Consider the following 25,949-nt stretch of genomic DNA (forward strand, 5'->3'; position numbering starts at 1 on the left):
CTAGACAGAGTGGACCAGGAGAGGGTTTTCATTTGTGGCAGACTTTGGGATCAGAAGGCACAGCTCAGAATAAAAGGATATGCCTTTAAAATGGAACCAGGAAGAATTTTGTTAGCCAGAGGATGGCGAATCTGTGGAATTCATTGCCGCAGACAGGTATGGAGGACATCATTGGGTATTTTTAAAGTGGAGATTGGTAGGTTTTGATTAGTAAGGGCTTTAGCGCGGAAACAGGCTCTTACCCCACCAAGTCCATGCCGACCAGCAATCATCCCGTACACGCCCTATCCTACACACTATGGACAATGTACAATTTACAGAAGACAATTAACCTACAAACCTGTATGTCTTTGGAGTGTGGGTGAAAACCTGGGCACCCGGAGAAAACCCATGCGATCACAGGGGGAACGTACAAACTCCATACAGACAGCACCGTAGATCAGGATCGAACCACGATCCCTGGCACTGTAAGGCAGCGACTCTACCATTGCCCCACTGTGCCGCCCTGGAGTCAAAGGTGACAGGGAGAAGGGAGGAGAATGTGGTTGAGAGGAAAAAATAGATCAGCCATGATCGAATGGCGGAGCAGAATTGATGGGCTTAATTCTGCTACTACATCTTATGATTATATAACAACAGGGGCGTTTAAGAGGCAGGGAAATGGAGAGACATGGATCACATGAAGGCTGTAGAGTTTAGTGTAACTTGGCATCATGTTCAGCATGAACTTTGTGGGGTGAGGACCTGAGACTATTCTGTACAGTTCCATGTTCTTAGTAATTTATTTTAATTAATATTATTGATGTTTCTTTACTGCCAGGGTCTGATGCCACAACACCCGAGCAGTGTCAGACACAAAAACCCATACCCGGAACACAGGAATACAGGAGTCAAAGCACAGTCAAATGTGATAATTACACTGGAATAGTTAAAGACAGCCGTAAGTCACGAATAGTGTGACAGGTGTGAAGTTAATTGTTCATGGTCTGAATTTCTTTTGATATTATCTTAAAACTCATTGGAATAATACGTAGTTGTAATGAACTGGCTGCAAATTCTTTTTTACAATTAAGATGAAGTATGGGTCTACTAACTGCAATAATGTTAATGTGGCAATATTAATGTAAGGACTTTAACTGTTATAAAATGTTTAGTATTACTTAAGGACATCCATGGGAGATGGGTATTAGACCTCGCCGATGGAAAATTATTTTCAAGCGAAACATAAAGCAAATTAAGTGCCCTCCTTTTGTAAGGAGGATATAAGTCACAATGTTTTTATTCCTGTTCCTAATCATGGATAATTTATCTATATGATGCTTTCACAATGCTTTTTTTGTGCTTAAATGTTCTAAAATGTATTTTTTTAAATAAAAATATTTTTGCTCAGAAATGTTTTCAAATCTAATTTCATTAAGCTGGAAAGGGTGCAGGAAATATTCACAAGGATGTTACCGGGAGTGGAGGGCGTGATTTATAATGAGAGACAGTGCATGTTCTGGCTTTTTTTCCCTCCAGTGAAGTAAACTGAGGAGTGACCTTATCGAGGTAATAAATATAAAATCCTGAGGGGCATAGATAGGGTGAATTGTTTTTTCCCCAGGGTAGCAGTATCTAAAACTAGAGGCATAGATTAAAATTGGGAGAGGAAAGTTTGAAATGGGTCTAGATGGGCAATTTTTTCACAGAGGGTGTAAGGTTTGTGGAACAAAATGCCAAAGGAAGTGGCAGAGTTGGGTTCAATTGCAACGTTTCAAAGATATTTGACAGCTGCATGGACAGTAAAGGTTCTGAAGGACATGGGTTAAATGCAGGCGAATGGGACCAGCTCAGGTTGGCAGCTTGATTGTACGAACGATATGGACTGAAGGGTCTGTTTCTATGCTGCATAGCTCTATGACTCGAATGAAAAATAAATTATAATGGAAAATGTGAGATTCAAGATATGGATGGGAAAGTTAAAATTATCTCCTTGATCCTCCTTGCATTTGTATCTCAAAGTATGAGGACATTTGCGTAGATAGAGTAGCAGCTTATACTTGGAAACATCCTCGTTAAGTAGATCCGAGCATATCTCGCATCATCCATTCGCCATACCTGTTAATGAAAATCAGCCTATGTTGAGAACTTACCTTAGATAGGTCTTCTTTAAGTCACTTACTTATCCAGCGCTCCCTAGTGCATGCAACCCCACACTTCCACCTCCCAAGTGACCTCCGTCCCTCTCCCCAACTCATGAATTTAGTCCAGCAGAAGCCCCCCTCAGGCACCGACGGATAAAGATTGTACATTAAATCATTCAACTTATGCAAAACCACAAGCCAAAATTTACTGAGTTTCAAATAAGGAAATACTATTGACTTACTGTTGCTTGTTAACAATCTGCAACAAAACTAGTTTGAGTTTGTAAATAGTTCTGGTATGTGTATCTTCAAAAGTGCAACTAAAAATACCCAAATCCAGTTAAAAAAAGCTTTTGTTGCGGGCTAACCAAATTTGCTACTAAACTAGTAAATTAGCTTGTTCAACATTCAGTAATGAATGATAAGGAATTCTCTCCAAGCATATGGAGGGAAGATTGAAACTACTGGACCTCAGTTTCTGCTTCACCATTTCTCTCCCTAGAAACAATCTGAAAATGAACCAGACAGTTCACATCACTACTGTCTCTGTTGACCTTAAAAGGGGCATCTGGAATCTTTAAAAAAACTCAGCAGATCAAGTGGCAGCTGTGGGGGCAAAAGACATAAGTCGACACTCCTGGACGAGACTCTGCCTTATCAGGACTGACAAGGAAGAGGAAGGGTGAGGGAAAGGTGGACAGAAGCTGGCAGGAGATAAGTGGAAGCACACGGGGAGTGGGACCAGGTAAGGGAGTGGGAGGAGGGAGGGAATGGGGGAAATGAACAAAGGGGAAAGAAAACTGGGTGGGCAGCTGAGTATGTGCAGGAGTAGAATCTGAGGTGTGAGTTATCAGAAATTGGAAAATTCAGTGTTTGCAACATTGTATTCTACATTATCGAGGTGGAATATGAAATGCCTTTCTTCCAGTTTGCATTTGCTCTGCAGCAATAAGAAGGCCGAGGACACTCAGAAATGGGAGCAGGAAGGAATTAAAATAGCAGTTAAAAATTAATGCAACTGGAAGCTTGAGACGGTTGTAATGGACATAACAGGTGCCCCACAAAATGGTCGCCTAGTCTATGCTTGGATTCCTCACCAGAGCAAGCCATTTTGTGAGCACTGAATGCAGTGAACTAGGTTGGAACAGGTGCAGATGAACTGCTGCTTCATCTGGTAGGACTGTTTAGGTCCCTGAATGGTGGTGACAAGGAAGCAGGTGAAGAGGCAGGTGTTTTTGCCACCTACAGTTGCAAGTAAAAGTGTCAGGGTACGAGGAGAGGCAGAGAGGGATGAGTGGACTAAGCAATCATGAAGAAAGTGGCCTTTACAGTGGGCTTATCCCACTAACCACATAATAAAACATGGAGCAAGTGAGCTCAGCGACACAAACAAGGACATGTGAGCCCCATAATGTTAGGAATAGACGGCAAGCTCTTAAAATGGATTGAGGTGTTTTTGACAAGGAGACACCAACGAGTTCTCTTGTAGGGAGAGACGTCTATGGAAAAAAAAAAATTCTCATTCTCTCTCTCTCTCTCTCTCTCTCTCTCTCTCTCTCTCTCTCTCTCTCTCTCTCTCTCTCTCTCTCTCTCTCTCTCTCTCTCTCTCTCTTTTTTTATTTTATTTCTAACCGATTTATTGAAGGTCTTCAGCGTGTGACGTCACAATGCCCCTGTGAGATGAGCTCGCGCTGGCCCCTCCTCCCCCCCCCCACAACTCATGCAGATATATAATAATAATAATAATAATAATGCATTACATTTATATAGCGCTTTTCATATATTCAAAGACGCTTTACAGAGATTTAGAGAACATAGGGAAATGAATAAATAGATAAATAAGTAAATAAGTAAACAAACAGAGAAAGGAGACAGAAGGTGAGGTGACCTTCAGTGGTTGAAGGCAGTACTGAACAGGTGAGACTTCAGCGATGTTTTGAATGTGGTGAGTGTGGAGGAGTCTCTAATGGTTTGGGGTAGTGAGTTCCATAGGGTGGGAGCAGCGATGGAGAAAGCCCTGTCCCCCCAGGATCTGAGTTTGGTCCGGATGTGGGGGGATAGGAGATTGGCAGCAGCAGAGCGGAGGGTGCAGGTGGGAGTGTGCCTGTGGAGGAGGTCGGTCAGGTAGGATGGGGCCAGGTTATGGAGGGCTTTGTAGGTTATGAGGAGGATTTTGTACTGGATTCTCTGGGGAATGGGGAGCCAGTGGAGTTTGTAAAGGACGGGGGTGATATGGTCACGGATCGAGGTGTGGGTGAGTAGACGGGCAGCGGAGTTTTGAATGTATTGAAGTTTACTGATGATTTTTGAGGGTGCGCCATATATGTATAACATGTGGACCTGCAGCCACAACGGTAAACCACAGAGCCACAATGTTAGCGCCACCTTAATCACCACTGTCCTCGCGACTGTTTATAACAAGTTTTACTTAAATTGGTCGTATATTTTTTAAGTTACAGACATTTTAAACTATGAGACTTTCATTTCTAACCACATTTTTTCAAAGTGCTGTGCGTCTGACGTCACCACGCACGGCCTCTCCTCACTCGCAGAAAGAAGATGGACGCCGTTAGTGGAGCCGCCCGCCCACCCGCAATCACCGCCTCCCCTCTCCTCACTCCCCTCACTCTCCCCGCTCTCCCACACCCGAGCAGGAGGGAGATGGTCGGACTGATGGTCCGCTCATCCGCCCCCTCAACCCACGCCACGGCTTCCTCGAGTCCCCCCTCCCGCCCGGCCCCAGCACCGTTACCGCACACAGGCCGCAGTGCAGCGGGAAGCTTCTCCTTCAGCGGCCGCTTCCACCGATGGCGGCGTCAACGAGGGCCGCTGCAACCGACGGCCCATCGGTACTTCAGACAAATGGCGGCCTCCTCACGCTCCGCCATCTTGTGCGCACCTCCCGCCGCGCCTCTCTCCTCTCACCCCTCGCTTCTCTCCCCTCCCGACGCTCCCAGATCAGCCGCTGCCCGACTCGAGTAGTCCTACCTCCGCCGCCCGACTCGAGTGGTCCGGAGCTCCCTCCTCCTCCCTGCACGCTCGGTAAGTGTCTTTCGCCGCCAACGGCTCCACGGAGGGTAGTGGACGTGGGGGCCGAGTGGGTGGAGGGAAGGGTGGGGGTAGGAGGGGGGTGAAGGTGGGGGGAGGAGAGAGTGGGGGAAAGGTGGGGGAAGGGGGGTGAGAGTAGGTGAGGAGAGAGTGGGGCGAAGGGGAGAGTGGGACAGCGGGGGTGGTTGGGGGAAAGGGAGCGGGGGGTGGGGGGAACTGAGAATTGGGGTGGGGCGAGTGTGGATGGGTGGGTGGGGTTGAAGGTGGGGGGAAGAGAGTGGGGGTGGGGGGGACAGTGGGGATGGGGAAGCGGGGACCGTGGGTGGGGGAGGGGGACAGTGAGAATGGGGGTGGGGCGAGTGTGGATGGGTGGGTGGGGTTGAAGGTGGGGGGAAGAGAGTAGGGGTGGGGGACACAGTGGGGATGGGGAAGTGGGGACCGTGGGTGGGGGACAGTGAGAATGGGGGTGGGGCGAGTGTGGATGGGTGGGTGGGGTTGAAGGTGGGAGGAGAGAGGTGGGGTGGAGGAGAGAAAGGGGATGGGGGAGAGTGAGAGTGGGGCTGCGGGAGGAGAGAATGGGGGGAGAGAAGGATGGGGGTGAAGGTGGGGATGGGGAGGGTGAAGGTGGGGAGAGGGGTGGGGAGGAGAGAGGGGGATGGGGAGAGTGGGGCTGGGGGAGGAGAGGGGTGGGGGGAGTGGAGGAGAGATTGGCGGGGAGAGGCAGTATGGGGAGGAGAGAATGGGGGTGAGGGGGAGTGGGAGGAGCAGAGAGTGGGGGTCAGGGAGTGGGACTGGGGAGAGGGACAGTGGGGGGGGTGGGTGAGGAGGGGGGAGGAGAGAGGGGGTGGGGGAGATTGGGGCTGGGGAGAGGAGAATATGAGGGGTGGGGCGAGGAGAGAGTGGGGGAACGGGGGTGGGGGGGAGGAGAGAGTGGGGCAAATGGGGGTGGGGGATGAGAGAGTGGGAGAAAGGGGGGCTGGGGAGTGTGAGAGTGGGGCTGAGGGATGAGAGAATGGGGGGTGGGGGGAGGGGAAAGTGGTGGAAAGGGGGGTGGTGGGGAGAGTGTGAGTGGGGGTGGGAGGGAGAGGGACGGGGAGGAGGGTGGGGGAGAAGGGACAGTGGGGGTCAGGGAAGATGGGAGAGTGGGGGTGGGGGGTTAAGGGTGATTGAGTAGGGGCTTGAGGGTGCTACACAAATACAGGAGAGGCTTTGGGTCCAGGGCTCCTCGGTCATCGGATCCTCGGATTTCCCCAGGTTACAATGGAAACCCTACGAGGACGGGCCCACTTGGTCTCAATTAAAGGCGTGCAGGTCGCATTGTGACGTCACACGCTGAGGACGATTCCTCTTATGGTTTCCATTGTGACCTGGGAAAATCACGTTTTTTCTTTAAAATAAATTGCTTTTTAAAAACAAAAAAAAAGAATCTCAATGAAATAGAGATCCTATGTAAAATAAAAAGGCCACTCCATCCCTTCCCTCCCTCCCCCACTCACAAACTCCACCCCTCTCAGGCACTCCATCAATGAAAATCATTTCTCTTTAAAATCTTGTTTTCTTTTCTGCATTGGTCTAGCACCCTCCCACACTGCATCCCCCATCAACCCCCCTCCTCCCCAAAAACTCTTCCCCTTCCCCCCCCCATTCAATCCCCCCTTCTCCACTCTTAGGGGATCTCTGGTGGCGCTGCAGCCTTTCCTGCCCGTTGGGTTTCCATTGTGACGTGGAACATGGAAGTATTACTGTGCAGGCGTGGCTAACGTCCACAGCAGGTGGAAAAGGAATTTATTAAAGTCAAAAATGTGAATAACTCAAAACATAACAATTTGAACGTTAAAGATTTATTTTATTAACTTGTCAGTTTCTGTTTTGCGTGCTTCCTCTCGTTGATCATCGAGACGTTGAGTTCTTCTTGCGTCTTTTGTTCCCTTCTGTTTCGCATTCTTTCTCGTTGACCCTCAGTTTTTTGTTGTCGCATCTCTTGTCCCCCCTCTGTTTTGCTTTCTTTCTCGATGATCCTTGACACGTTCAGTTATTTGTTGTTCCTCTTGTTCCCTTCTGCTCCTCACTCTCTTTCGATGTCTCTTTGTGTCGTTCCTTCCTTGACCAAGCTGCGATTTGTTTGCTCCCTCCTCTTGGCACGATCTAAAAAATATAGAAATATTACGATGTATATATTTTAAAAATCTAAATAAAAACCTACTTATTAATGAACATGAAAGCATTAGATCAAAATGGCAATTAAAAATAAATAAATAAATAACCCTCAAAAAGGTTCTTTAGTACCTGTCACTTTCTGTTTTGCGTTCTTTCTCGTTGATCCTCACACGTTCCGTTATTTATTGTTGCTCCTCTTGTTCCATTCTGCTCCTCACTGCCTCTCAATGTCTCTTTGCTGTTGGGGAGGGGGGGGGAGGGGAGGGGGGGGAGAATGGGGGGAGGAGAGTGGAGGTGGGGGGGAAGGGTGGGTGGGGGGAAAGGGTGGGTGGGGGAGGAGAGAAGGGGTGGGGAGGAGGGGGTGGAGGGAGAGTTGGGGTGGGAAGGAGGGCAGGGGTGGGGGGAGGAGAGAGGGGTGGGGGGAGAGTGGGGGTGGGAGTTGGGGTGCGAAGGAGGGCAGGGTAGGGGTGGGGGAGGAGAGAGAGGGGGTGGGGGGAGGAGAAGGGGTGGGGAGGAGAGAGAGGGGGTGGGGGAGGAGAGAGAGGGGGTGGGGGAGGAGAGAGAGGGGGTGGGGGAGGAGAGAGGGGGTGGGGGAGGAGAGAGAGAGAGGGGGGTGGGGAGGAGAGAGAGAGGGGGTGGGGGAAGAGAGAGAGAGAGGGGGTGGGGGAAGAGAGGGGGTGGGGGAGGAGAGGGGGTGGGGAGGTGCGGTAGGAGAGATGGGGTGGGGGAGGAGAGAGTGGGGGTGGGGGGAGAGTTGAGGTGGGAAGGAGGGCAGGGTGGGGGTTGGGGAGAGTGGGGTGGGGGGAGAGTGGGGTGTGGGCAGGGAGAGTGGAGTGGGAAAGAGGGCAGGGTGGGGGGAGAGGGGTGTGGGAAGGGAGAGTGGGGTGTGGGCAGGGAGAGTGGGGTGGGAAACTGGGCAGGGTGGGGGGAGAGTGGGGTGTGGGCAGGGAGAGGGGTGAGGAGGAGGGCAGATTGGGGGTGGGGAAGAGGGAAGATTGGGAGTGGGGAGGAGGGCAGATTGGGGATGGGGAGGGATGGGGGAGGGGTGCGGGCAGGGAGAGTTGGGGGAGGGGTGCGGGCAGGGAGAGTGGGGGTAGGGGAAGAGGAGGGAGGTGTGGGCGAGTGGAGGGGAGGGGGAATAGGGGTGAGGAGGGGGAAATGGGGGTGGAGGCAGGGCTGGGAGGAGGGGAGGGAGGTAGGGGTGAGGGGAGGGGGGAATAGGGGTGGGGATGGGGTGGAAGCAGGGCTGGGGGAGTAGGGGTAGGGGAGGGGCAATTGGGGGAGGGTTGTGGGGGTGGGGGCAGGGGAGGTGGGTAGGGGGGATGGAGTGGGTCAGTGGGGGAGGAGGGGGGGATTGAGTGGGGGGGTTGAGGGTTCTACAATACAGGAGAGGCTTTGGGTCTAGGCCTCACTCAATCACCCTCTCCCCTTCCCTGTCCCCCCTCTACGAGGAATGGGCCCAACGGGTCAGTTGGTCTAGTATGGGTTAATTGTCTTACATTCATACCGCTCAGGAACACACCCTTCAGCCCACTCTGCGCATGCCATCAAATGTGCATCTATCTTTCCTAAGCTAAACGCAAAATGGTGGTGGAATTCAGCAGGTCAGGCAACATTTGTGAAGGTGACGTCAAAAAAGAGATGGGGGCGAGATAAAAGCCTAGCAAGTGATAGGTAGACAGACAGAGGGAGAGAGAAAGATAGAGAGAGGGAGGGAGAAAGAGAGGGAGGGAGAGAGAAAGAGAGGGGGAGAGGGAGGGAGAGAGAGAACGAGGGAGAGAGGGAGGAAGAGAGGGAGGGAGAGAGGGAGGGAGGGAGAGAGAGAGAGAAAGGGAGATAAAGGGAGGGAGAGAGAGAAGGAGGGGAGAGAGAGGAGGAGGGGGGGGAGGAGGGGGAGGGGGGGAGGAGGGAGGGGAGGAAAAAAAGACACCTGATGTCACAGGAGTTTCAATAGACGTCTCTCCCTCCAAGAGAACTCATTGGTGTCTCCTTGTCAAAAAGATCTCAATCCATTTTAAGAGGTTGCCGTCTATTCCTAAGATTATGGGGCTCACATGTCCTTGTTTGTGTCGCTGAGCTCACTTGCTCCATGTTTTATTATGTGGTTAGTGGGATAAGCCCACTGTAAAGGCCACTTTCTTCATGATTGCTTAGTCCACTCATCCCTCTCTGCCTCTCCTCATACCCTGACACTTTTACTTGCAACTGTAGGTGGCAAAAACACCTGCCTCTTCACCTGCTTCCTTGTCACCACCATTCAGGGACCTAAACAGTCCTACCAGATGAAGCAGCAGTTCATCTGCACCTGTTCCAACCTAGTTCACTGCATTCAGTGCTCACAAAATGGCTTGCTCTAGTGAGGAATCCAAGCATAGACTAGGCGACCATTTTGTGGGGCACCTGTTATGTCCATTACAACCGTCTCAAGCTTCCAGTTGCATTAATTTTTAACTGCTATTTTAATTCCTTCCTGCTCCCATTTCTGAGTGTCCTCGGCCTTCTTATTGCTGCAGAGCAAATGCAAACTGGAAGAAAGGCATTTCATATTCCACCTCGATAATGTAGAACACAATGATGCAAAATTGAATTTTCCAATTTCTGATAACTCACACCTCAGATTCTACTCCTGCACATACTCAGCTGCCCACCCAGTTTTCTTTCCCCTTTGTTCATTTCCCCCATACCCTCCCTCCTCCCACTCCCTTACCTGGTCCCACTCCCCGTGTGCTTCCACTTATCTCCTGCCAGCTTCTGTCCACCTTTCCCTCACCCTTCCTCTTCCTTGTCAGTCCTGATAAGGCAGAGTCTCGTCCAGGAGTGTCGACTTATGTCTTTTGCCCCCACAGCTGCCACTTGATCTGAGTTTTTTTAAAGATTCCAGATGCCCCTTTTAAGGTCAACAGAGACAGTAATGATGTGAACTATCTGGTTCATTTTCAGATTGTTTCTAGGGAGAGAAATGGTTGGAAAACAAGGTGAAGCAGAAACTGAGGTCCAGTAGTTTCAATCTTCCCTCCATATGCTTGGAGAGAATACCTTATCATTCATTACTGAATGTTGAACAAGCAAATTTACTAGTTTAGTAGCAAATTTGGTTAGCCCGCAACAAAAGCTTTTTTTAACTGGGTTTGGGTATTTTTAGTTGCACTTTTGAAGATACACATACCAGAACTATTTACAAACTCAAACTAGTTTCTGTGCAGATTGTTATCAAGCAACAGTAAGTCAATAGTATTTCCTTATTTGAAACTCAGTGAATTTTGGCTTGTGGTTTTGCATTAATTGATTGATTTAATGTACAATCTTTATCCGTCGGTGCCTGAGGGGGGCTTCTGCTGGGCGAAATTCATGAGTTGGGGAGAGGGACGGAGGTCACTTGGGAGGTGGAAGTGTGGGGTTGCATGCACTAGGGAGCGCTGGATAAGTAAGTGACTTAAAGAAGACCTATCTAAGGTAAGTTCTCAACATAGGCTGATTTTCATTAACAGGTATGGCGAATGGATGATGCGAGATATGCTCGGATCTACTTAACGAGGATGTTTCCAAGTATAAGCTGCTACTCTATCTATGCAAGTGTCCTCATACTTTGAGATACAAATGCATGGAGGATCAAGGAGATAATATTAACTTTCCCATCCATATCTTGAATCTCACATTTTCCATTATAATTTATTTTTCATTCGAGTCATAGAGCTATGCAGCATAGAAACAGACCCTTCAGTCCATCACGTTCGTACAATCAAGCTGCCAACCTGAGCTGGTCCCATTCGCCTGCATTTAACCCATGTCCTTCAGAACCTTTACTGTCCATGCAGCTGCCAAATGTCTTTGAAACGTTGCAATTGAACCCAACTCTGCAACTTCCTTTGGCATTTTGTTCCACAAACCTTCCACCCTCTGTGAAAAAATTGCCCATCTGGACCCATTTCAAACTTTCCTCTCCCAATTTTAATCTATGCCTCTAGTTTCAGATACTTCTGCCCTGGGGAAAAAACAAATCACCCTATTAATGCCCCTCAGGATTTTATATTTAGTAGCTCGATAAGGTCACTCCTCAGTTTACTTCACTGGAGGGAAAACAGCCAGAACATGCACTGTCTCTCATTATAAATCACGCCCTCCACTCCCGGTAACATCCTTGTGAATATTTCCTGCACACTTTCCAGCTTAATGAAATTAGATTTGAAAACATTTCTGAGCAAAAATATTTTTATTTAAAAAAATATATTTTAGAACATTTAAGCACAAAATAAGCATTGTGAAAACCCCATATAGATAAATTATCCATGATTAGGAACAGGAATAAAAACATTGTGACTTATATCCTCCTTACAAAAGGAGTGCACTTCATTTGCATTATGTTTCACTTGAAAATAATTTTCCATCGGCGAGGCCTACTACCCATCTCCCATGGATGCCCTTAAGTAATACTAAACATTTTATAACAGTTAAAGTCCTTACATTAATTTTGCCACATTAACATTATTGCAGGTAGTAGACCCATACTTCATCTTAATTGTAAAAAAGAATTTGCAGCCAGTTCATTACAACTACGTATTATTCCAATGAGTTTTCAGATAATATCAAAAGAAATTCAGACCATGAACAATTAACTTCACACCTGTCGCACTATTCGTGACTTACGGCTGTCTTTAACTATTCCAGTGTAATTATCAAAGTTGACTGTGCTTTGACTCCTGTATCTCTTCTGTGGGTTTTTATGTCTGACACTGCTCGGGTGTTGTGGCATCAGATTCTGCCAGTAAAAAAACATAAATAATATTAATTAAAATAAATTACATAGAACATGGAACTGTACAGAATAGTCTCAGGTCCTCACCCCACAAAGTTCATGCAGAACATGATGCCAAGTTACACTAAACTCTACAGCCTTCATGTGATCCATGTCTCTCCATTTCCCTGCCTCGTAAACGCCCCTGTTGTTATATAATCATGGTTCGATCCTGATCTACGGTGCTGTCTGTATGGAGTTTGTACATTCCCCCTGTGACCGCTTGGGTTTTCTCCGGGTGCTCCGGTTTTCACCCACACTCCAAAGACATACAGGTTTGTAGGTTAATTGTCTTCTGTAAATTGTACATTGTCCATAGTGTGTAGGATAGTGCTAGTGTACGGGATGATTGCTGGTCGGCATGGACTTGGTGGGGTAAGAGCCTGTTTCTGCGCTAAAGCCCTTACTAATCAAAACCTACCAATCTCCACTTTAAAAATACCCAATGATGTCCTCCATACCTGTCTGCGGCAATGAATTCCACAGATTCGCCATCCTCTGGCTAACAAAATTCTTCCTGGTTCCATTTTAAAGGCATATCCTTTTATTCTGAGCTGTGCCTTCTGGTCCCAAAGTCTGCCACTAATGGAAACCCTCTCCTAGTCCACTGTGTCTAGGCCTTTCATTATTCGGTAGGCTTCAATAGATCCCCCTTCTAAACTCCAGCGAGCGCAGTCCTGGAGCCATCAAACGTGTCTCATACATTAACCCAATCATCCCCAGGATCATTCTCATAAATCTCCTCTGGACCCTCTCTATCACCAGCGCATCTCTCCTTAAAAATGGGGCACAAAACTACTCATAATATTCTAAATGTGGTCTGACCAATGTCTTAAAAAACCTCAGCATTGTATCCTTGCTATTATATTCTAGTCCTTGATCATTGCATTTGTTTTCCTTACAGACACAACCTGCAAATTATCCTTCTGGGAATTCTGCACTAGCACTCCCAAGTCCTTTAGCCATTTTAATTTCTGAATCCTCTCCCCATATAGAAAATACTTTACACCTTTATTCCTTCTATTGAAGTGCATGATCATATAATTTGCTACACTGTATTCCCTCTGCCACTTCTTTGCCCACTCTGCCAACCTGTTCAAGTCCTTCTGCAGCCTCCCTGCTTTCTTTACACTACCTGCCCCTCCACCTATCTTCGTATCATCCGCAAACATGGCCACAAAACCATCAGATTCCATCATCATTATATTAACATATATGAAAAGTAGCAGACCCAACACTGATCCCTGTGCAACACCACTAGTCACAGGCAGCCAAGCAGAGGAGGCCTCCTTTATTCCCACTCTTTGCCTTATACCAGTCAGCTAATGTTCTATCTATGCTAGTACCTTGCTTCCAGTGGAATGAGTTCACAATATTCCAAATGATGGCTGACCACATTTAAGGATGTAAAGTCTCAGCATTACATCCTTAGTTTTAATTTCTAGTCGTCTTGAAATGAATGCTTCAGCCTAACTTGCACCGGCCGACCAAGATGCCCCATCCACACTAATCCCACTTGCCCACATTTGGCCTACATATATCCCTCTAAACCTTTCCTATCCATGTACTTGTCCAAATGCCTTTTGAATGTTGTTATAGTACAAGTACTTACCTCCTGCACTTTCTGTTCTTGTGAAGAAGATCCAAAAAATGACTTGTGCATTCAGAAAGGAAGCAGTCCACTTTATTCCCCATCCATCTCACCTGCTGAAACTAGTGCTAATCTGCATGCGTCCATCTACTCCTCCTGTTTACTGAAACTATTAGCGTGGTGCCCATGAACATATATCTTCTTTCTCCTGTTGAGCTCTACAGTGTGTCCAGTAAGATAAACACTGGACACTCTCTGGTTATGGAAGCCCTCGGAGAATTTTACAAAATAAATGCTCAAAGAGTGTTCAAAGGTTGATGATATGCACAAGGTAATCAGCTGTGCCTCAAAAGTCTATTTTAAGCATCCAGCAATAAGATATTTGTAATTATCATAGCCTAATAAATCCATTGCATTGGGTATATATGTCAATGATTTGCTGAAATAAAGAAATTACTGTTGAATTCCACAGATCATCATACCTGCTTCCTTGTTTGTGTCTATCAGTCGGTACATGACCATGTAGGCTGTTGTGGAACTAGAAAATATCAAACAATTAAGTTTTTTAAAAAGAGCAGAATATGTGTCATGGCCTATCCCAATATGTATCAATATGCACAATGTTCCTATCAGGTCCGTTAATCACCCTCTGCCCTTCTATTTGGTTTGCAAGTGAATTTAAGGATTTTGCAATTTCTCCAACACTAAGCAACTGATTACATTTTCAGAGTAACAACACGTCATATTTCACTTGGGCAGCTTACAACCCAGCCGTTTAGTGATTTCTCTAATTTCAACTAACCCCTTCCATTCCCTCTCGCTCCATCCCTCCCCCACCCTATTCGCCCTGGTAGTTTCACTGTTCGTATCCCTTCATTATCACCTCTTCCACAACCAACAATGGATCATGGTTGGCTCCACCTGTCCTTGGTCATCGGTGCTGGCCCTTATTTTGTTCTGTACCTTTTCATACCTCTATTTTCCCTCTCCCCTGACTCTCAGTCTGAAGAAGAGTCTCAACCCGAAACATCACCTATTCCTTTTCTCCAGAGATGCTGCCTGACCCGCTGAGTTACTCCAGCACTTTGTGTCGATCTTTGATTACATTATGAATCTATCTAATGGACAAGGCTACAAGTTCATTGGGTGATTTCTTACTAGTACCTTGCAAAAATAATTTGTACCAATGCATTTTAACTCAAACATTTCTTATAAAAGGGATTATATGTTAAATTTGCTCTTTACCTTAGAGTGATATTTTTTCCGATCTTTATGAAACATGATGATGAATATTTATTGATGACATGAAAAGGAGAACATAAAAATGTCATTAGCTGGCAGGAAGATGTTATGTGAAGCAGTTCAGAAACCAAAAACATAATTATTGTGAACAATACTAAAAAATAATTGTTAACAAATTCAATGCAGTAGTTAGTGACCCATCATAGCTCAGGGTAAGTTTATTTGTATATTCTGTACAAATGAAAATTACAGCAAGCACAAGGGGAAGTCTGCACTTACATCTTCTTGAGGTCCACAATAGGAATGCTAAAGACAAGGCTGGAGCACAATCAGACTCAGGAACATTTTGTGAATAGGTGACGTTTCGGGTCAGGACTAAAGAAAGTCTGAAGAAGGTTCTTCAGGTGACAGAAGGTCCCGACCCAAAATGTCACCTATCCAATTTCTCCAGAGATGCCGCCTGACCCGCTGAGTTACTCCAGCATTTTGTGTCGAAGTATGAACTGTCTTGGGTTGCTCTAAGCACTTACGTCTTTTTTTGTGCACCATTACTGGAGTTATTGATAGTGATTGATATTTTGTATTTATTATATATTATCGATCTATATTGTGTTACAGGGCTGTTGTAGTGCTGAATGTAAGAATTTCATTGTTCCATGGTTGTTAATATGACTATTAAACACTTGCCTCTTGGCTGTAACTTGTACCTGAAAAATGTGTCTGTGTGGGGGGGGGGGGGGATCAGCTTTAAAATGGACCAGTGGTAGTTAAAACCACCACAAATATTCCACCTCACCTAATCCACTTACTGCACTGAATCACGTATTCATACTCAGCTGTTACTTTGATCCTTTTTGAAGGAACTTAATTTTATTACAGACAGAAACTAAGAAAATGGTCTGGCTCTGGATTCTAAGCTGTCCTTTCCTGCAATTGAGAAACGGACTTTCCATTAGTGCTTTGGACAATTTATCATTCCATGAATAATTTTTACCTTTTCAACAACTCTATCATCAAAGGCGTACCAGTCACCAGAGCCCGATTTTATTTCAGCATAATAGTGGCCGCCTCCATAACTTCCAAGGTGGTGCCATATTGCAAATAGTTCATACTTTTTCTCCTAAAGTAGAGAAATGAGACAGCATTATTTTTTTCATGCTATATACATTTCTTATCAATAGTCTAGAAGGTTGAGGGGGGACCTCATTGATACTTACAGAATAATGAAAGGCATAGATAGAGTGCATGTAGAAGGGGTGTGTCCACTGGTGGGAGAGTCCAGCACCAGAGGTCATAGCCTCAGAATTAAAGGGCGCACTTTTAGAAAGGGGGCGAGGAGGAACTTCTTTAGTCAGGGTAGTTAATCTGTGGAACTCATTGCCACAGAGAGCTGTGGAGGACAAGTCAGTGGATATTTTTAAGGCAGAGATTGAGAAACTTGATTAGAACAGGTGTCATGGGTGATGGGGAGAAGGCAGGAAAATGGGATTAGGAGGCAGAGATCACCCATGATTGAATGACGGAGTAGCCACGATGGGCCGAATGGCCTAATTCTACTCCTATAACTTGTTAACTTGTGAATTTATAAAACATCTGTGCCAAACATGATGTCAAGATAAAATAAGCTCATCCGCCTGCACACAATCCATATTCTGCTATCTAAATGCCTCTTAAAAGCTTCCATCAGATTGCCTCCACCAGCACCCCCGGCAGCATGTTCCAGGCACCCACCAACTTTTGTGTAAAAAAACTGCCCTGCACATCTCATTTAAAATTTCCCCTTTATTCTTTGACATTTCCACCCTGCGTAAAAGTGTGGTACCAACCTAAAAGATCTTATAAACCTGGGAAGGTAGAAGTGCTGGGATGGGCGGCACTGTGGTGCAGTGGTAGAGTTGCTACTCTACGGTGCTTACAGCACCAGAGACCCGGGTTCGGTCCTGACTACGGGTGCTGTCTGTACAGAGTTTGTACTTTCTCCCGTGACCGCATGGGTTTTCTCCAAGCTGTTCAGTTTCCATCCACACTCCAAAGATGTACATGCTTTTGAGTGTGAGTGAGAAAGAATAAATTATATTGCAGAATGTCAATCTAGCAGTGAAACATCATTGGCTCTTTTATATGTTCTTCCTTTTATATTTATTTTTATATGTTCCTCATATGAACGCTCCCCATTATGTTTGGTCGATACAACACCGTTGGTCCGTTCATTTATTGCCCCCTCATCTTTAGTGCTATTGCCTGGGGGGAATCTGAGGACATTGGTAGCTAACCTAGTAGGCTAACTAGCTGGTCCAACGTGGACAGAGAAATACAGCATAGAAAACACAGAGGAGTGCATCGCAGGAAAAGGACTTCGACCCACATATGATGCCAAGATAAACTCAGCTCAGCTAACTGATCATTCTCAATCAGTACCCCGTTCCTGCCTTCTCCCCATACCCCCTGATCTCCGCTATCCTTAAGAGCTCTATCTAACTCTCTCTTGAATGTATTCAGAGAATTGGCCTCCACTGCCCTCTGAGGCAGAGAATTCCACAGATTCACAACTCTCTGACTAAAAAGGTTTTTCCTCATCTCTGTTCTAAATGGCCTACCCCTTATTCTTAAACTGTGGCCCCTGATTCTGGACTCCCCCAACATTGGGAACATGTTTCCTGCCTCTAAAGTGTCCAACCCCTTAATAATTTTATACGTTTCGATAAGATCCCCTCTCATCCTTCTAAATTCCAGTGTATACAAACCTAGTCGCTCCAGTCTTTCAACATATGACAGTCCCGCCATTCCGGGAATTAACCTAGTAAACCTACGCTGCACGCCCTCAATAGCAAGAATATCCTTCCTCAAATTTGGAGATCAAAACTGCACACAGTACTCCAGGTGCGGTCTCATTAGGGCCCTGTACAACTGCAGAAGGACCTCTTTGCTCCTATACTCAACTCCTCTTGTTATGAAGGCCAACATTCCATTGGCTTTCTTCACTGCCTGCTGTACCTGCATGCTTCCTTTCAGTGACTGATGCACTAAGACACCCAGATCACGTTGTACATCCCCTTTTCCTAACTTGACACCATTCAGATAATAATCTGCCTTCCTATTCTTACCACCAAAGTGGATAACCTCACACTTCATATCATATCATATCATATATATACAGCCGGAAACAGGCCTTTTCAGCCCACCAAGTCCGTGCCGCCCAGCGATCCCCGCACATTAACACTATCCTACACCTACTAGGGACAATTTTTACATTTACCCAGCCAATTAACCTACATACCTGTACGTCTTTGGAGTGTGGGAGGAAACCGAAGATCTCGGAGAAAGCCCACGCAGGTCACGGGGAGAACGTACAAACTCCTTACAGTGCAGCACCCGTAGTCAGGATCGAACCTGAGTCTCCGGCGCTGCATTCGCTGTAAAGCAGCAACTCTACCGCTGCGCTACCGTGCCGCCTTATCTACATTAAACTGCATCTGCCATGCATCCGCCCACTCACACAACCTGTCCAAGTCACCCTGCAACCTCATAGCATCTTCCTCACAGTTCACACTGCCACCTAGCTTTGTATCATCGGCAAATTTGCTAATGGTACTTTTAATCCCTTCATCCAAGTCATTGATGTATATTGTAAATAGCTGCGGTCCCAACACCGAGCCTTGCGGTACCCCACTAGTCGCTGCCTGCCATTCTGAAAGGGACCCATTTATCCCCACTCTTTGCTTTCTGTCTGTCAACCAACTTTCTATCCATGTCAGTACCCTACCTCCAATACCATGTGCTCTAATTTTGCCCACCAATCTCCTATGTGGATTGTCCACACTGTTCTCGCTGTCCTCCATGAACTTCTCCTTGGTGAAAGCAAATGCAAAATACTTGTACCACGCCTACATCCACAGACTCCAAACACTAATTCCTTCCTTTATCCTTGAGTGGTCCTACCTTCTCCTTGGTTTCCCTTGACTATGAACAAGAGGGTTTTCAGCACATTATGCACATTGCTGCAGCATAATTGAACCCCAAGTCAAAATTGAAACATGTCAAAGCCATTCATTTAGTTTACCATTCAGATTGCCAGATCGGCCCCTAATGCTTAGCTGAGGGAAATTGTGGCTCATTTTGCCATTGCGTTTCAGACATGTGGTCCGTCAGAGACAATCGGGGAGTTGTCATTCAGAGAGGAGGTAGAAATTGAGCATGAAAACACATGCAGAAACAAGAGGCATGTCAACACATGATCATGCCAATAGACAATAAATAAGATCAAGAATACATCTTTGAGATTCTAGAGGAAGCTAATCCAGTGATGGAGATGCTCCCGATAGAACTGGATTAGTAAAATGGAAGCAGGCAAGACAAAGTTTGGTTGCAGAGATTCAAATACAGTTGCAATAAGTCATTGTCTGGGAAAGAACACAATAAGTCATTGACTGGGAAAGAACGTTAAAAAAACTGAAGGAGGCAGGCAGATGATCAGCAATTTGCATGAGAGTGGGCTGAGAGAAGTCTTAATCCACTTTAGTGCCATTGATTGACTATGAAGCAACCATGGGATTGAATGATTGATTGTGGATTGAAATATGCAGCACATAAACAGGCCCTTTGGCACACCGAGTCCATGCTGACCATTGATCGCCCATTTGCGCCAGTCCTCTGTTATCCCGCATAAATACTCACTCCTTACAGTTTAGGGGCAATTTACAGAGGCTAATTAACCTACAAGTCTTTGGGATGTGGTAGGAAGGCAGAGCACCCATACGAAACCCACAAGCTCACAAGGGGAATGTGCAAACTGTATACAGACAGCAACCAAGGACTGGATCGACCCCGGGTCTCTGAAGCTGTGAGGCAGCAGCTCTACCACCTGTGCCACTATGACTCCCAGGATGTCAGCAGTCAAGATTCCTTTCATTGTGTATCTGCAATGATTTTTTATAGTATCACTTCTCAGGAGGGAATTTCCACAAAGCTTATTGAATTCGTTAGGCACAGGTGGATTTCATTCAACTGGTTACTGTGGGAGAAAGGATGAATTAGGCCAGGAACTATAAATGATTTCAAAAAGGTAAAAGGGCCCTGAATCTTGGTCAGCATTTTCTGCCTCCATACCTTGTCCTCTGTAGAATCTTGCTCTGACTGACGCCATCTACACTCACCAATAAACCAGTCCTGCACAGTCACACATAGTTTTTCTGATTATGATATTGTCACCAAGGTGGCAGCGGCAGCAGGCAGAGGAAAACAATGGTGCTGGTGAGTGGGCTGGGGACTTACCTCCTGTGCCCTTTGGGGGTTCTGCAGGAGGCTGCAGGAGGCACCCTGGAGCTCGGCGGCTGAGGTGTGGCCGTGTGAGGCGAGGGATGACGTATGGAACCAGGCAAGGCAGAATTTGGTTGCACATGTTTAAATACATATTGCAATAAGTTATTGACAGGGAAGGATTATTAAAAAGAAAAGCTGAAGGAGGCTGGAAGCAGATCAGCAATTTACATGAGAGTGGGCTGATGGAAATCTTAATCCACTTCAGTGCAATTAACTATGAGGCAAATATGGGATTGATTGTTTGCTTGTTGGATTAAAATATACATCACGGAAACAGGCCCTTTGGCACGCCGAATCCATGCTGACCGTTGATCAGCCATTTACACCAGTTCCATGTTATCCCACACTAATATTAACTCCGGACCGTTTAAGATCATTTTACATAGGAACACCAGACCCGCATGTCTTTGGGATTTGACCCGCAGGTCTGCTTCCTTACCTTGTCATCTGGAGAATCTTGTTCTGACTGACCTAAAAGAGAGAATGAAATAAACATATCAGAAGAGTTTTTGAAAGCCCCATAATTACATTCACACGAGATCAAGCAAGCCCCTTGCACTGTGATTCTAACAAACCTGGAGCCTCAGTTGTTCTCTCTTCATCATTCACAGAATATTCTTCCTGCCATTGCAAAGTTTGCCCTTGTCCCATGGCCCCAAAACTGTAGTTATTCCCAGAATTATTTTCCTGGAAGAGAGCAGGATATCAATTGTTTATCAAAGGAATAGAGTTGCTGTTGCCTGTGGCTGGAGACGATGCAAAGATCAATGTTCCCGCAATCTCCTCTCTTACCTCACTCAATTGCATGCGATGGATCCCATCAGGTCCTGGGTTTTTATCCACCATATTCCTCGTCAACACCTCCTCCTTCGTAATCTTAAACTGCCCTTGCACATCAGGATTGTCCACACTGATATCGCTGTTGTTCATGTCCTTCTCCTTGGTGAAAGCAAATGCAAAATACTTGTACCACGCCTACATCCACAGACTCCAAACACTAATTCCTTCCTTTATCCTTGAGTGGTCCTACCTTCTCCCTGGTTTGCCTGGACTATGAACAAGAGGGTTTTCGGCACTTTATGCACATTGCTGCAGCATAATTGAACCCCAAGTCAAAATTGAAACGTGTCAAAGCCATTCATTTAGTTTACCATTCAGATTGCCAGATCGGCCCCCAACGCTTAGCTGAGGGAAATTGTGGTTCATTTTGCCATTGCGTTTCAGACATGTAGTCCGTCAGATGCAATCGAGGAATTGTCATTCAGAGAGGATGTAGATTAAACTATACATCATGGAAACAGGCCCTTTGGCACACCGAGTACATGCTGACCGTTGATCAGCCATTTACACCAGTTCCATGTTATCCCACGCTAATATTAACTCCGGACAGTTTAAGATCAATTTACATAGGAATGCCAGACCCGCATGTCTTTGGTCTGCTTCCTTACCTTGTCATCTGGAGAATCTTGTTCTGACTGACCTAAAAGAGAGAATGAAATAAACACATCAGAAGAGTTTTTGAAAGCCCCATAATTACATTCACACGAGATCAAGCAAGCCCCTTGCACTGTGATTCTAACAAACCTGGAGCCTCAGTTGTTCTCTCTTCATCATTCACAGAATATTCTTCCTGCCTTTGCAGAGTTGAAAGCTCACTTTGCCCTTGTTCCATGGCCCCAAAACTGTAGTTATTCCCAGAATTATTCTCCTGGAAGAGAGCATGATATCAATTGTTTATCAAAGGAATAGCGTTGCTGTTGCCTGTGGCTGGAGACGATGCAAAGATCAATGCTCCCGCAATCTCCTCTCTTACCTCACTCAATTGCGTGCGATGGATCCCATCAGGTCCTGGGTTTTTAACCACCTTAATGCTTGTTAACACCTCCTCCTTCATAATCTCAAACTGCCCTTGCACATCAGGACAATAGACAATAGAAAATAGGTGCAGGAGAAGGCCATTCGGCCCTTTGAGCCAGCACCGCCATTCAATGTGATCATGGCTGATCATTCTCAATCAGTACCCCGTTCCTGCCTTCTCCCCATACCCCCTGACTCCGCTATCCTTAAGAGCTCTATCTAACTCTCTCTTGAATGTATTCAGAGAATTGGCCTCCACTGCCCTCTGAGGCAGAGAATTCCACAGATTCACAACTCTCTGACTAAAAAAGTTTTTCCTCATCTCTGTTCTAAATGGCCTACCCCTTATTCTTAAACTGTGGCCCCTGATTCTGGACTCCCCCAACATTGGGAACATGTTTCCTGCCTCTAAAGTGTCCAACCCCTTAATAATTTTATACGTTTCGATAAGATCCCCTCTCATCCTTCTAAATTCCAGTGTATACAAACCTAGTCGCTCCAGTCTTTCAACATATGACAGTCCCGCCAATCCGGGAATTAACCTAGTAAACCTACGCTGCACGCCCTCAATAGCAAGAATATCCTTCCTCAAATTTGGAGATCAAAACTGCACACACTACTCCAGGTGCGGTCTCATTAGGGCCCTGTACAACTGCAGAAGGACCTCTTTGCTCCTATACTCAACTCCTCTTGTTATGAAGGCCAACATTCCATTGGCTTTCTTCACTGCCTGCTGTACCTGCATGCTTCCTTTCAGTGACTGATGCACTAAGACACCCAGATCACGTTGTACATCCCCTTTTCCTAACTTGACACCATTCAGATAATAATCTGCCTTCCTATTCTTACCACCAAAGTGGATAACCTCACACTTATCTACATTAAACTGCATCTGCCATGCATCCGCCCACTCACACAACCTGTCCAAGTCACCCTGCAACCTCATAGCATCTTCCTCACAGTTCACACTGCCACCTAGCTTTGTATCATCGGCAAATTTGCTAATGGTACTTTTAATCCCTTCATCCAAGTCATTGATGTATATTGTAAATAGCTGCGGTCCCAACACCGAGCCTTGCGGTACCCCACTAGTCGCTGCCTGCCATTCTGAAAGGGACCCATTTATCCCCACTCTTTGCTTTCTGTCTGTCAACCAACTTTCTATCCATGTCAGTACCCTACTCCAATACTATGTGCTCTAATTTTGCCCACCAATCTCCTATGTGGATTGTCCACACTGTTCTCGCTGTCCTCCATGAACTTCTCCTTGGTGAAAGCAAATGCAAAATACTTGTACCACGCCTACATCCACAGACTCCAAACACTAATTCCTTCCTTTATCCTTGAGTGGTCCTACCTTCTCCTTGGTTTCCCTTGACTATGAACAAGAGGGTTTTCAGCACATTATGCACATTACTGCAGCATAATTGAACCCCAAGTCAAAATTGAAACATGTCAAAGCCATTCATTTAGTTTACCATTCAGATTGCCAGATCGGCCCCTAATGCTTAGCTGAGGGAAATTGTGGCTCATTTTGCCATTGCGTTTCAGACATGTGGTCCGTCAGAGACAATCGGGGAGTTGTCATTCAGAGAGGAGGTAGAAATTGAGCATGAAAACACATGCAGAAACAAGAGGCATGTCAACACATGATCATGCCAATAGACAATAAATAAGATCAAGAATACATCTTTGAGATTCTAGAGGAAGCTAATCCAGTGATGGAGATGCTCCCGATAGAACTGGATTAGTAAAATGGAAGCAGGCAAGACAAAGTTTGGTTGCAGAGATTCAAATACAGTTGCAATAAGTCATTGTCTGGGAAAGAACACAATAAGTCATTGACTGGGAAAGAACGTTAAAAAAACTGAAGGAGGCAGGCAGATGATCAGCAATTTGCATGAGAGTGGGCTGAGAGAAGTCTTAATCCACTTTAGTGCCATTGATTGACTATGAAGCAACCATGGGATTGAATGATTGATTGTGGATTGAAATATGCAGCACATAAACAGGCCCTTTGGCACACCGAGTCCATGCTGACCATTGATCACCCATTTGCGCCAGTCCTCTGTTATCCCGCATAAATACTCACTCCTTACAGTTTAGGGGCAATTTACAGAGGCTAATTAACCTACAAGTCTTTGGGATGTGGTAGGAAGGCAGAGCACCCATACGAAACCCACAAGCTCACAGGGGGAATGTGCAAACTGTACACAGACAGCAACCAAGGACTGGATCGACCCCGGGTCTCTGAAGCTGTGAGGCAGCAGCTCTACCACCTGTGCCACTATGACTCCCAGGATGTCAGCAGTCAAGATTCCTTTCATTGTGTATCTGCAATGATTTTTTATAGTATCACTTCTCAGGAGGGAATTTCCACAAGGCTTATTGAATTCGTTAGGCACAGGTGGATTTCATTCAACTGGTTACTGTGGGAGAAAGGATGAATTAGGCCAGGAACTATAAATGATTTCAAAAAGGTAAAAGGGCCCTGAATCTTGGTCAGCATTTTCTGCCTCCATACCTTGTCCTCTGTAGAATCTTGCTCTGACTGACGCCATCTACACTCACCAATAAACCAGTCCTGCACAGTCACACATAGTTTTTCTGATTATGATATTGTCACCAAGGTGGCAGCGGCAGCAGGCAGAGGAAAACAATGGTGCTGGTGAGTGGGCTGGGGACTTACCTCCTGTGCCCTTTGGGGGTTCTGCAGGAGGCTGCAGGAGGCACCCTGGAGCTCGGCGGCTGAGGTGTGGCCGTGTGAGGCGAGGGATGGCGTATGGAACCAGGCAAGGCAGAATTTGGTTGCACATGTTTAAATACATATTGCAATAAGTTATTGACAGGGAAAGATTATTAAAAAGAAAAGCTGAAGGAGGCTGGAAGCAGATCAGCAATTTACATGAGAGTGGGCTGATGGAAATCTTAATCCACTTCAGTGCAATTAACTATGAGGCAAATATGGGATTGATTGTTTGCTTGTTGGATTAAAATATACATCACGGAAACAGGCCCTTTGGCACGCCGAATCCATGCTGACCGTTGATCAGCCATTTACACCAGTTCCATGTTATCCCACACTAATATTAACTCCGGACCGTTTAAGATCATTTTACATAGGAACGCCAGACCCGCATGTCTTTGGGATTTGACCCGCAGGTCTGCTTCCTTACCTTGTCATCTGGAGAATCTTGTTCTGACTGACCTAAAAGAGAGAATGAAATAAACATATCAGAAGAGTTTTTGAAAGCCCCATAATTACATTCACACGAGATCAAGCAAGCCCCTTGCACTGTGATTCTAACAAACCTGGAGCCTCAGTTGTTCTCTCTTCATCATTCACAGAATATTCTTCCTGCCATTGCAAAGTTTGCCCTTGTCCCATGGCCCCAAAACTGTAGTTATTCCCAGAATTATTTTCCTGGAAGAGAGCAGGATATCAATTGTTTATCAAAGGAATAGAGTTGCTGTTGCCTGTGGCTGGAGACGATGCAAAGATCAATGTTCCCGCAATCTCCTCTCTTACCTCACTCAATTGCATGCGATGGATCCCATCAGGTCCTGGGTTTTTATCCACCATATTCCTCGTCAACACCTCCTCCTTCGTAATCTTAAACTGCCCTTGCACATCAGGATTGTCCACACTGATATCGCTGTCCTCCATGTCCTTCTCCTTGGTGAAAGCAAATGCAAAATACTTGTACCACGCCTACATCCACAGACTCCAAACACTAATTCCTTCCTTTATCCTTGAGTGGTCCTACCTTCTCCCTGGTTTGCCTGGACTATGAACAAGAGGGTTTTCGGCACTTTATGC

The 25,949-nt window shown here is 46.0% G+C and overlaps 2 protein-coding genes across 9 annotated transcripts in view; one reads left to right on the forward strand and one right to left on the reverse strand.

Annotated features, from left to right (window-relative positions):
- The window catches only part of LOC144599649 (uncharacterized), a 34,108-nt gene extending 32,783 nt beyond the window's left edge, over window positions 1-1,325 (forward strand). For all 3 annotated transcript variants that reach the window (XM_078410807.1, XM_078410809.1, XM_078410808.1), the window contains exon 28: window positions 821-1,325. In XM_078410807.1, the coding sequence (XP_078266933.1) occupies window positions 821-960 (140 nt within the window). In that variant the 3' untranslated portion in view covers window positions 961-1,325. The remainder of the gene's footprint in view (window positions 1-820) is intronic.
- A 7,439-nt stretch (window positions 1,326-8,764) lies between these two features.
- Window positions 8,765-25,949, reverse strand: part of LOC144599650 (uncharacterized) — a 39,815-nt gene continuing 22,630 nt past the window's right edge. For 5 of the 6 annotated variants that reach the window (XM_078410812.1, XM_078410810.1, XM_078410811.1 and 2 more), the window contains 12 exons: window positions 25,659-25,805; window positions 25,442-25,553; window positions 25,306-25,337; window positions 21,857-21,980; window positions 21,721-21,752; window positions 21,065-21,211; window positions 20,848-20,959; window positions 20,712-20,743; window positions 15,948-16,073; window positions 14,957-14,979; window positions 14,194-14,249; window positions 11,564-12,084 (listed from right to left, as the gene is read on the reverse strand). In XM_078410812.1, coding sequence (XP_078266938.1) covers window positions 12,047-12,084; window positions 14,194-14,249; window positions 14,957-14,979; window positions 15,948-16,073; window positions 20,712-20,743; window positions 20,848-20,959; window positions 21,065-21,211; window positions 21,721-21,752; window positions 21,857-21,980; window positions 25,306-25,337; window positions 25,442-25,553; window positions 25,659-25,805 — 981 coding nt within the window. In that variant the 3' untranslated portion in view covers window positions 11,564-12,046. Of the gene's footprint in view, window positions 8,989-11,563; window positions 12,085-14,193; window positions 14,250-14,956; window positions 14,980-15,947; window positions 16,074-20,711; window positions 20,744-20,847; window positions 20,960-21,064; window positions 21,212-21,720; window positions 21,753-21,856; window positions 21,981-25,305; window positions 25,338-25,441; window positions 25,554-25,658; window positions 25,806-25,949 lie in introns of those variants that run through there. The other variant, XR_013548019.1, reaches the window with a different exon arrangement.

Source organism: Rhinoraja longicauda, chromosome 13 (genome assembly GCF_053455715.1).
Source record: "Rhinoraja longicauda isolate Sanriku21f chromosome 13, sRhiLon1.1, whole genome shotgun sequence".
NCBI classification, from domain to species: Eukaryota; Metazoa; Chordata; class Chondrichthyes; order Rajiformes; family Arhynchobatidae; genus Rhinoraja; species Rhinoraja longicauda.